We start from the raw sequence: 12,875 nt of genomic DNA, 5'->3' as shown, positions 1-12,875 counted from the left end.
CCTGACAAGTCAGACCCTGATTCTTGGGGAAGAATCAAAGGAGGTATTTCCTTCATTTCTAACCAGGCTTCTTCTTCTGACTTTCTGAGGAGAACATGGTTGAGGGCTGGCAATACAGCAAAGGGGTACAAGCAGGGAAACAAGAAGCAGAGCATGTGCTGGCCCCTTTCATCCAAGGGGATTGCAGTGAGATTAGGTGAAAACTGGAGAAGGATGTACAATTTTGTTCCTTCTCTTCTCAGTCTGTTGGAGCCGAAGTCCCCTCCACTGCCCCAGGCTCCCCTTCCTGTTGCTAGTCTGGATCTGCCTTTAGGGTGGTAACATGTTAAGGCTCTGCTATGTGCTTTCCAGCCAGGTCTTCCCTAGGAAGACGTGGCCAGCTTTCTTTAAGTGAGACTGGCCTTTGTCCTGAGTGTGCATGTTGAGTCTCCCATTCACTTACAGAAGATATCTTTGATTGAAGAGGGAAAGACAAAAGAAATCATGGAGCAAGCTGTTTAGAAATAGATAAAATTAGGTCAGGTGCATTGGCTCACACCTGTAATCGCAGCACTTTGGGAGGCCGAAGTGGGCCGTTCGCAAGATCAGGAGATTGAGACCATCCTAGCTAACACGGTGAAAGCCCGTCTCTACAAAAAATACCAAAAATTAGCTGGGTGTGGTGGCATGCACCTGTAGTCCCAGCTACTCGGGAGGCTGAGACAGGACAATCGTTTGAACCTGGGAGGTGACGGTTGCAGTGAGCTGAGATTGTGCCACTGCCCAGCGTGGGTTATGGAATGCGACTTTGTCTCAAGAAAAAAAAAAAAAAATGAAATTTTTCATGTTTAATTTAAATGAAAATGAAACTCATAGTTAGGATTAATGAAGAAGTGTCACCTTGATTAATCTTCCCAAGTTTGAGTACCTATTACTCGTTCTAGAGCACAGGCTGGCAAACTATGGCCCACAGTCAAATCTGGTAGTTAGCTGATTTGCAAATACAGTTTTATTGGAACACAGCCATGCATTTTTGTTTGCTTGTTGTCAACAATAACTGCTTCTTACCTGTAAAGTAGCAGCTCTGAAATGAGAGGATTTTGCCAACCAGGGGACATTTGGTGAGGAGGCGATGCTGCTGACAACTGAGGATTCTGCTAAATTTCTAAAGGCACAGGATAGCCCCATCACCAGAGAATTGTCTGGCCCCAAATCTCAATAGTGCTGAGATTGAAAAGTCCTGCTCTAGTTGAGAACATGTAGGATGGAAGGATGGTCCCTTAGGTTAGGTTTTTGATTCAGGTGACAGAGTGGCACCTCTTCCTGTCACACATCAGGCAGATATAGTTTGTACAGTGGAAGCAAAGTCAAGAGACCCTAACAAGATATGATAGCAGCCTTGTCAGATTTCATGCAGCACTGGGTGAATGCAGAATAGGTAATAGGAGGTATGCTGTGAACGGCGATGAGCAGGCATAAGTTCAGAGGGGAGGATAAGATGTCTGGCAGGATGCATCGTTCAGGGAGGGGCCTGTCCTCTCCTTCGTCATCTCTTACCTCCTTCTGCCCACAGGGTGTGGATATTGATGCAAGAGGAGAGTGGAAGACCTTGCCAGCCCCTCTTGACCACATTAATCTTCATATCCGTGGGGGCTACATCCTGCCCTGGCAAGAGCCTGCAGTGAACACCCACTTAAGGTGAATGACAGGACTCAGGTTTTCCTTTACATGTCAGTTAGCTCAACAATGTGTAATGAAGTCCACCAAAACGTAAGCATCACTCTCAAGCCCACATGCAGTTTTACTAAATACTTGTTTTTTCTTTGTTTGCTTGTTTGTATGTTAATCCTATTCAGACTTTATACTCTTTGACTAATTATTAACAACTCATTGAAGTCTAAGGGAGTGAGATGATAGGTCTAAGAATGTCATTTTTTAATCTCACATCTGAGATGGAAGTCAAAATGGCAACCACTGTTCACAACAGCTTTTCAGAAGCTGTTGGTTTAGTACCGTATCCAGTGGATTTTGGAAGACTGTAATTCATGTCCTTCCTTAAACCTGTTGAATTTCTTTTCAAAACACGCTAACAGCCAGGTGGTCAGCCTCCTTGGTTTGCAAAGACTGTTACAATTTTAGTACCAGAAGTCTCCCCTCTTGGGATGCTTCTCAATTGTTGGCAAACCAGGTCAGTTGATGCCTCTGTCTGCCGTGGCCTCAGTGTCCATCCGTGTTTCTTTACTCTTGACTCACTTGTTCTCATTTCTAGAAAGTTGGGATCCACTCGCCACCCTCCTAGAATCTCAACTTCCTCTTTCTTTTCTCCCGCTAAAAGATTTCTTTCTTGTGATTCAAAAGTTGATTCAAAAATTACCTCCTGCAAACCTCAAAACTCTATGTCACTGAATTTTCCTTTATATGTAATTGATTCCAAAATTATAGATTCCATCTGTACTAAAGAGATGCACATTTATACCTTCATGGCTTTGAAAGTATTAGCCTACTTGTCTTTAATAGACTAGGAGTTCTTTGGAAGCCAGAAACCTGTCTTTCCTTTTGAACCTCCCTTACTGCTTTAATTTTCCAAATTGTAGACTTTTTATGGTACTAATGGAAAATATCCCTAAATCCAACACCAGTTGGCTGTCTTTTTCTAACTGTTCACCTTTAAGCTGTTCTGTACACTGATACCAAACTGATTTTTCCAAAATGAAAATCTCAACTGGTGGCTCCTAGACTTGAAGTCCAAAGTCTTTCATTAATAAGGTATTCAAAACCAGTCACAACCTGGTTCCAGGTTACCTTAACAGTTCTTATCTCCTGCCACACCTTCATGTACATACAGACCAGATATGCCAAAAAACTGGCTATTTCCCAAACATACCTATGCATTTTGCTGCATTTGGGATTTTGAATTTATCCTTTCCAACATCTTTGCCTGGTGTATTCTTAATGACCCAAATGAAACTTTACATTTTAGCAGCAAGAAATCTTTCCCTAATCTTTCAGCAGAGAAAGCACTGCCACTTCCAGGTTTCTGGTCATTTGTTTTATATATATATAGCTCCTTAGATGATTTTGTCTTTCTTCTTTAATAGTGTTAGCATTTCAATAGTAGTTGTATACTCTGTGCCGGAAAATTGTATTATCTGAAGTGTTTAAGGCAATCTAAATCTATTGTTAGTTCTTTTTTGCTGACTTTCCTTTATGTTGAGTTATTACCTTGTGTGCCTGCTGATTTTTTGTTTCATACTGTGATAATCTTAACCATCTAAATGTGGGTGTCATTCCTCCAGAGATGATTTGCCTTCTCCTCTGTTTGCAAGCCAAGAATTGCTTCCAGCTGGCATTACATTAGCTTCCTTCAAGGATCCCGGCTTCATGTGGGAATCAGAGGTTCACATTCTCTACCTTGGATTGCTAGACCTAATAGCCCAATTTTAACCTTGCTATGGGAATTTGCCACACGGAGATTCTAGGTTTTGCTTACCAAGCACTCTTTAGTTTTAGCTCAGTGTTTTGTTATCCTGTTACTGTTTTGGTCTCTTGAATATATTCCTTACTTTCTTGCAAATTCAACAACAGGAATTTGTGTTGTAATTTATCTAGGATCAGGGAATATTTTACTGGGTAAGTCTCCAGAAGAATATCGAGTCCACCATATTTCTGGAACTGTGGTTCTGGACTCCTAGAATATCCTAACTTTTGTGTTGTTTTCACTGTCTGCCTTCATTGTTTAGTGAATGTGCCTAATTTTTCCTATAACATTTAAGGCCATTCGTGTCAGGAGTTGTGACTTATTAACTTTTGTATCTCATTGACTTCCTAGGAATGACTGCTACTCAATACATGAATATTTAATGAAGGCAGATGATTTTGTTGATAATGGAGACTAACTTTCTTGCATTGTGAAAGGCTGAACTGTGAAATAATGCAATGGAGAATGTGAGTCCAGTGACAGGTAGAGGAGGAACAGGAAGATCAGGAAACTGAGAGGTTGCCTAGATAGTGACAGAGTGAGGAGAGATTCCAAATAAAAATTGCTCTCTCTCCTCCTCTTCCTCTCTGTCCATCTACTCTACTATGTCTTTGAGTAATGTGTTGTGTTTCCTATTCTAAATTCTGAAGTAGATCATTAGAATGATTTGTTTTTCTTTAAAAACAAACTAATAATAAATAATCAGATACATTACCATTTAATAGATGGACATTATTGTATGTTATTGCTTTCTGAGTATAAATGGTCCTTAGGCAGGTGAAAATGTATCTTCCTCACAGCACTGGACACTTCTCCTGAAGAGAATGAGCAGTGGTGCGTTTGGGCGGGTTGGCTGGGACATGGCCTCACTCTGGGCGTGGGGCCTGGTTGCGGGAAGGCTGTGCAGTGGACTCACGGGTGGCGGTGGCACCTCCAACATAGATGTTATTGCTAATATTTGGGGTGTGGCTATCTCCTGTGACACTGTTGATATTACAGAAAAAAGTGTCTGTCGATTTTGTGTTTGTACCTCAAGAAACAGAACCATCTGCTGCTAGTATCTTTTCCAGTTATGAAATTTGATGGAAATATTCTCAGCTCAGTTAACAAAATTCTCTGACTCCTGTCTTGTCTCTTGAATCTTGTTTCCCCACAGTCGAAAAGAACCCTCTTGGTCTTATCATTGCCCTAGATGTTGAGAACAAAGAAGCAAGGAGAACTTTCTGGGATGATGGGCAAACAAGGGTGGCCTTTGTTACGATCATGTTGCTGTTTAAACCCGCCTGTGAGTTAGGGGTCCTTCCCTGCTGGTCATTGTTGAGCTGTGGGAGAAATCTCAGCAGAGCTGGCAGCAAGTCACTGAAGTATTTATTTTGTTTCACAATTGCACCATTGAGGGATAGTGGTAGATGAACTGCAGATGAAAGAAATACACGTGTGTACCTCTAACAATTCTCCTGTTAGCCAGTGATATCTATAATAGGCTCTCGTTTTATTGTCAGTGGGTGCTTAGATGAAAAGGTTTCAAGACTGTTCCCTAATTCAATGTTAATGTCTTCCTCCCAAAATTCTTATGAGGCAGATTGTGATATAAAAATCATTGCCTGCCAGTGAGGTAGTGAGAATATACTGTTCCAGTGTGTACTCATCTAGCCATACATTTTAGCCTATTTGTGGCTGCCATATACAAACAATTCTTGTGCTTCAAGTTTAGGAAATAGATTCCCTTGAAGCATATGCCTTGAAAGCCCTCAGAAGGGAATCTTTGCAATGTTCCAGTAGGAAAGAGGAGGAAAAACAATGTGTTGGCCTTGGAGATGCTTGTCCATCTAATCCAATATGTAGATTCAAAATTATTTATTTAGTTAGTTGTAAAATATTTAGTTGGGAAATAAAGATTGAATATAGTTAAGGTGGACAATGTGAGGATTTAATATACGTAGGCATAGTATAGTGATTACCACAGCTATTTGAATGAACACATCCATCACCACCAATGCTGCAGACTGGATCCCCAGAACTTATTCATCTACTAACTGAACGTTTGTACCCTTGACCATCATCTCCCATTTTCCATGGCCGCACGCTCTCAGAACAACTGTTGTAGGCTCTGCTTCTAAGAGATGAACTTTTTTAGATTCCACATAGAAGTGAGACCATGCAGTATTTGACTTTCTGTCTCTGGCTTATTTCACTTGGTATAATGTCCTCCAGAGTCATTCATGCTGCAAATGGCAAAATGTTCTTTTTATGTCTGAAAAATATTCCACTGTATATACGTCCCAGAATATGTTTATCTATTCATCCACCGATAGACACTTAGGTTGTTTTCTTATCTTGACTCCTGTGAGGAAAGTAATTAAAAACTTAAATGTAAGGGCTAAAATTGTAAAGCTCCTAGAAGAAAACATAGAAAAAACCTCCTTAATGTAGTCGGCAGTGACTTTTTGGATATGATACCAAAAGCAAAGGCAAAATGCCAAAAAGGCAACAAGCATGACTACATCAAACTAAAAGACTCCTGCACAGCAAAAGAAACAATCAACAAAGTGGAGAAAAGGCAAAGTACAGAATGGATAAAAATCTTTGCAAACCATATATCTCAGAAGAGATTAATATAAAAAATATGGAACTCATGCAACTGCAAAAGATCCAATGACCCAATTACAAACTGGGTGAAGGACCTGAACAGATGTTTTCCCAAGGAAGACATACAGGTGGCTGACTGGTATGTGAAAAAATGCTCAACATCAGGAAATGACAGAAATTGCAAATCAAAAATCAGAGTAAGATATCCCCTCACACCTGTTGGCGATATAAAAGATGAAGATAATTGCTGCTTGGGTGTGGAGAAAATGGAGATTTTACACTGTTGATGGGGTGTAAAATTATTTACAACTGTTATGCAAAATAGTATGGAGGTTTCTCAAAAAATTAAAAACAGATCTTCCCTGCAATCCCATGAAATCCCGCTTCTGAGTGTATATCCAGAGTACAGGAAACCAGTATCTTTAAGGGATATACTCACTCCTCCCATATTCATTACAGCATGATTTGCAACAGCCAAGATATGGAAACATTCTAAGTGTACACTGATGAATTGATACAATGGAATATTATTCATCCATAAGGAAATGGAAATACTGCCATTTGTGACATCAGGATGTGTAACTGAAAAGAGTGGGGGTGTGAAATCTGTTTTTCTGTGGTGGGCAAGCCAGAATCTGACTTGACTTTCTCTCACTTGCAGATACTGTGGCCAATAAAGTGTATCTTTTATGTGAGTTTTCTGTCACTCAAGTGAGTAACATATTTTTCTGAATCTTACGTGTGGGCTGGACTGACCGTGCTTATCTAATGCTTGTATGTGTATATGTGTGATTATATTTGTAACTTTTATGTGCATTATTGGCTATGAGTGAGCACATTTCTATTTATGATTTCGTCAGAGTTTTCAAAAGAAGGCATTAATACAGCAAATAGCGTTTGTAAATACAGTTTAAAAATATCTGTGTGTTTTTATGATTGTTTTAAATTAGAGGATTATCAAAATAATTTTGTACTTCTTGAGCACACACTAGTAGAGAAAGCAGAGAGGCATCCAGGGCAGTGGGGGTGTCCGGTCTGCGATAGAATATTTGAGTGACTTGAGAATCTGTGTATTACAGGCATACCTTTATGCATAATTGGACTTAATTGTTTTGCAGAACCGCTTGGAGGTGAATATTTACAATCAACCTACAAGGATCCCAATAATTTAGCATTTAATGAGATTAAAATTCTTGGAGCGGAGAGGAACCTAACAATGTTACAGTAAACTAATGGGTGTCCCAAAGTAGACTTCTCCCTACAGTCATATGATTCTAACCTGAGGTAAAAGCCCATTTTGTTGAGATGATGTATTGAGAATTCTCCATAGTATCATGGTGTTCCTTTATGCCAAGGTTGTTGGGTTCTTGAAGGAACAGAGCAATCTTGAGGCCTGTTTTGGGGAAGTGAGGATAAAATCAGGTGGCCAGAGCTAGAATGAGTTGGGTGTTTACCTTCTTATTCCCTTCTCTGCCTCTCAGTGTTCTTCTCTCCTTTGTTCACTTTCTTTTCCTCAAATAAATTATAATTGCAATGAGGCACAGAAGGGCAAAAGTTAGGAAAGTGGGAACAGCCTTACGCTATTAGCCTGTGAAAATTATATGACTGGAATAGCATAGATAAGATTCTGTTTTGAAAAGGAGGCTAGTTTGCATAGGAAACTTGTGGTCAGATTTTGGAGGGTGTTAGGTACCAACTTGATTTAATTGTCAAGAGGCCTCACGTTGATCCTTGAATGAAGGCTGTGCTACTGTGTGTGAGCATTGCTGGGAGTGGGAGTGGGTTTTGGGGACTAGTAGAACAGGGAAGTACAAGATGGTTTAGACTAGGAGGAGACTGGGGAGAAGGATGATAATTTTAGAATGTGATTTATTACTCAGACAAGTGACAACTTTTTAACCTGGGAAAGGTTTAAAGAAATGTCAAAGATAAGAAAAGTATATAGAAAAATATTAAATATTTGAATGAATGGTAATCAAGGAAGGTTTCAAAATTGGAGTCTTTGGGGTTACAGAAATGAAGAGGCTAGGGTGTTAGAAATGGAAAGAAATACATGATTTTTTTCAGCCTCTCAATTTTGCTGTTGCTAAAATTGAAACCCAAATAAATGAAACAGAATACCCGACTTACCCTGATGTGATTATTATGCATTGTATGCCTGAATCAACATATTTCATATAACCCATAAATATGTATACCTACTGTATACCCATTAAAATTAAAAATTAAAGAAATCATTTGTTCAATGTTCTATGGAAATGTGGACATGATAACCAGATCATATGATTCTTAATGCTGTGTTCTTTCTACCACTCCACGCCAATGGGGGATACTGGTTTGGGGACTGGAGAGCAAGGGGATCAGCTCACTTTGGGTGACACCATGTGTCATGCTAAAGAGGAAGTGCAGAAGAGAGCCTTCCTGACAAGACACAGAGGGCTAAGAGGAGTCAGGGCAGAAAAGAATAAGGGGTGATCATGACGGGTTTTATTTGACCAAATTGTTTTCATTATGCTATGTACAAGATTCTGCTAGAGAGGAGACATTTGCCCTGTTGCTGCTAATTAGATTCCCCCAATGTGCAGTTCTCTTCTTATGAGCTAAAGTCATATGTTGGTTGGATGGTTGAATGTCTAGTCAAATTTCTATTTTCTTTCTTAAAAAAAAAAAAAGCCTCAGATCTTGCAAGGCCTATCTCCTAAAGATGAATTTCCTTGTGATTTCTGCATTCCTACAGGTTGCCATTATCACAGACATCAATCTTCCTGGGAGAAGTCACACAGTGAGTGGAGCATAAAGATAAGGATGATAAGACTGTTACCCTGATGAGAATGGCGCTTCTGCAGAAAACTGCACTGTCTGCATTGCATCTGGGAGGTAACCATATGCTGCTGGGGGTTCAGTGCATGGAAATCTCCACACCTTAATGTATAGTTTCTAAGCACAAGCGGTAGTACTTACATAACTACTTAAAATCCATAGAAAGGACTTCCTAAGGGCTGATCTGATGCATTTATAAGGGGATGTGAAACTTTTTAAAATGAATATTTTGCTTGGAGACCAGGAATTTAAATTTATGTTATTGCCAAGTGATCAGTGATGGGCTGGTTTTATTGTGGTATAAAATGATATTTCTACCCCTGTTTAGGGTACTAGAGAACTTTCAGGACCACATGCTGTGCTGGATCTTATGACTTTACCCTTACTTTCAGGGCATCCAATCTTTCTGAGTCCCTGTTTGCTATTTTGTCAACGATCTATACTCTGTCAGTAATGTTCAATATAATTCATGGGGCCACAGCTGATATCTCCAAGTCTTCCGTATGCCAGTGCCTTCCTCCACACCCGGAACCCCTTCTACTGGATGTCACTTACCATAGGAATGAAATGCTGCAGTTCAAGGTAAACACAGTACATGCATCAGGTAGTGATTAGACCCTTTTCAGTTCCATTATCTTTTATTGGTCTGAGTCACAGAACCCTAAAATAAGTTAATCATGCTACAATAGACTAGATCATTATCCAGAAAGCACTGAGAAATCATTGAGGGAACAATGAGACCTGCCCTGATTTTCATTTGGAAAAGATTACTGTGGCTACTGTTAGGAAAATGGCTGGGAGAGAAAGAGCGGGTATGGAGAGACAAGTTGGGAGGCTGCCAGTTAGGCAGGTCAGTTGAGGGATTAGGTTTGAACTAGACACTGGAATGCAGGTGGAGAAGAGTGGACCTGTCTGAGGTTGAGAAAGTTGGGTGACAGGATATAGTGCTCTATTGCAAGCAGGTGACAATGAAGAGGGAAAACCAAGAATGAAGACCATGTTTCTAGCTTGCGTCTTAATATGGATGGTGCTGACATTAACTGGAATAGGAATACTGAAAAGCTTTGTGCTTGATCAATGTCAGATGATATGTTCATTTTGGGATACTGAATTTGAGATTTCTATAAAATAGCCACCAATGTGCAGTGATTTCATTTCTTTCCAGGATTTAATTGCATTTAAGGACTAGGGATGGACTAGAGATTAGGTCTGTTTTTCTATTAAATTATGCTTCTCAAGGACAGGAATGTGCCCTTTCCTCTTTCTGCTTCTGAAGTCTAATACAGAGCCTGGCAGATAGTTAGCGCTGTAATGTTACTGACACAGTAAGTGAAAGTGATCAGGACATTGTCACATTGCCTGAGCGGTTCTTTATAATATGACATCAACCTGAATTCAGAGTTTTTGTACCTCCTCTAATGCAGGGATGATGCTGTAGTATGTTTGTACATCATAGCACTAGCATGTTGTAGGCTTCTAATGGGTTTGAAATGAATGAACCTCCTTGGAGTTTTAGCCTTAACCATTGCCTACTCTACCTCTTGATAATGCAGTAGCTTTTCCAAAATATTTGCCTCTTTCTGACCCACTTTAATTCTCTCTGCCTTTGTGGTTGTTATTCTTCAGCAGAATGACTTGATCTCCTTCCTTTGTTTGGTTAATAACTACCAAGCTGTTAATACTCTAGACTGTATTTCTCCCGTGACACCATCTCAGTCTCTCAGAAACAGTGTTAGGCATTTCGTTCCCTAGAATCTAACAGCACTTCTACATAGCTCTCCCTTAGCACACATCACCCAGGTGTTGTGAGCTGCTCTATTTCACTTCTCATTAGCATGTGAATTTTGTAAAATCATAACACTACCTTACACTGCCATATCCCTAGTGTCTTGTACTGTGTCAGACAGGGATGTAGTAGATACTCATGAGTCAGTTAGATACCACCTTCAGCAAGGAGATTCTGATAGTTTTAATCAAATAGATTTCATTTTGGGGAGACAGGTTTTTTTTTTTTTTCAATTCATAATGGTTTTAAGGTATTTTTATATACTCATATGCCCACAGAAAACAACAAGTAACATATTCATAAATACCATACTGATTCCAGAATGATTTTCCACATTAGCACTAATGTCCCATTGAGTGTATTAATGTAACAGAGGCCTTAATAATGAGAAATGACAGAAAAAATGTTTAATCTGACATTGTTATTTGATATATTAATTAAATCTCAGATATAACCAACTTAAAGTAGACAGAAACATAGCATCTGAATTTTTTGTCCAAAAATAAAAAAGGTTCTGCTAAGGATATAGGTTTCAAGAGCACAATTCTTGCCTAAAAGTCGGATTTCCTCTGGCCTAGATTTATGATCCCAACAACAATCGGTATGAAGTTCCAGTTCCTCTGAACGTACCCACGGTGCCATCCAGCACCCCTGAGGGTCAACTCTATGATGTCCTCATTAAGAAGAATCCATTTGGGATTGAAATTAGCCGCAGGAGTACAGGCAAGATAATGTGAGTGGCTTCTAGTGACTCAGAGTTGATGTCACTCCCAGCCTTCGGCTGCCAGGTCCATCGCCCTGGATGCATACCTGTCCCAAACATCACATTGTTGTCCAGCTCCCAGATCCATGGATGAGTTGTTTCCTTCAGACCTGTTCTTGTGGGAAATCTTTAGCATTCTGGAAATAATTACTGAGGCAGTCGAGTGTGCCTGAGGATTCATCCAACAAATGTTTATGGGGTGCCCTGTCTAGAGGGAGTGCTGCCCTTTGTAGATGTTTGGAGGGTTGTCTTCCTCATGACAACCAGTCAATAAGTAAAACATCACTTTGAGTGCTTTGTAGAAAATGCACTGAGGAGTGCAAGGGTGGCAGGCGGAGCTGGTGTGGAGTGGTCCCAGCTGTGATGGTGAGGAGTGCTTGGATTTTTATTGTGGAGGACCACTGAAAGGAGGCAGTGACAGTGGGAAACAGATGAATGAAGAATAACTCCTGGGCTTTTAGCGAGGATATCTATGGTATTTTACTCAAGTTGAGTTTCTGTTTTGTTTTGGAGATGAACAGGTTCTGGATAAAAATCAAGCATTTCTGTTGTCCTTGAAAAGTCAGCTGCTGAAGCAGAGAGAAAAACCCATCGCTTCAAATCTACCTTTGTGTTTCAGCTGGGACTCTCAGCCCTTGGCTTCACCTTTCAATGACATGTTTATCCCAAGATTCTCCACCTCGGGGCTTCTCTCCCTCTCCAAGTACCTCTATATTTTGTAAAACTGGAGACACATCCTATAGGAGGAGACTTGGAGTGGCACACTGTATGTCTTCCAGACCAGGCCCCCCAGGGGTAAGGACAGAGCATTTGGGATCTGTGTCTCTGCTTCTCTCCACCCACAGTGCTCAGGCTTCGGGCTTCATCTTCCCATACTCCACTTGGTCCCCTCATTCTGGTTTTAGACGAGTGGGCCAATTCTCTGGCTCCTTTGTTCCATGTGTTTAATTGACTTCATGGAGAAAACTAGACCTATATAGCAAACACTTTATGTTGAGTTTCTTTCTCAGTGTAACGTTTTAAACTCCTACTGCTTCTCCCCATGACTTTCCAGTACAAGAAGAATTCCTATGGTGTCCACCCCTACTACATGGGGCTGGAGGAGGATGGCAGTGCCCACGGAGTGTTCCTGCTGAACAGCAATGCCATGGGTAAGGCCGTCCAGCGCCTCCCTTATTTTGGGGGCTACCAATCATGCTTGAGTCAGTTTAGAATGGGTTTAGCCTAACTCTTCCTTGAAGTCAAAATTTTCATTTTACGGGCATTGGTGTTTATTTTTTCTTTGTGTTTAGCCTTTCTGTTTATTTCAGTATAGAATCATGTGATAAGAGGATTTAACCCCACTCTAATTTTGGTAAAAATCACATAAGAAGGGATAGTAACACCACATGGGTCCCAAATATCCTGGAGTTCAGCTCATGGGAGCCAGTTATATAATTTGAATTAGGGTAAAACTGTGG

At 40.3% G+C, this 12,875-nt stretch overlaps 1 protein-coding gene across 1 annotated transcript in view; it reads left to right on the top strand.

Moving 5' to 3' along the window:
* Window positions 1-12,875, top strand: part of MGAM (maltase-glucoamylase) — a 145,584-nt gene that overhangs the window by 102,265 nt on the left and 30,444 nt on the right. Inside the window, 6 exon segments of the mRNA XM_031664961.1 lie at window positions 1,553-1,677; window positions 9,259-9,448; window positions 11,231-11,385; window positions 12,035-12,127; window positions 12,129-12,210; window positions 12,470-12,566. Coding sequence (XP_031520821.1) covers window positions 1,553-1,677; window positions 9,259-9,448; window positions 11,231-11,385; window positions 12,035-12,127; window positions 12,129-12,210; window positions 12,470-12,566 — 742 coding nt within the window.

The sequence above is a fragment of the Papio anubis genome, chromosome 4 (assembly GCF_008728515.1).
Source record: "Papio anubis isolate 15944 chromosome 4, Panubis1.0, whole genome shotgun sequence".
In the NCBI taxonomy this organism is placed as follows: Eukaryota; Metazoa; Chordata; class Mammalia; order Primates; family Cercopithecidae; genus Papio; species Papio anubis.
The sequence above is the reverse complement of the archived record's forward strand: the minus strand, read 5'-3'. Positions and strand labels throughout refer to the sequence as shown.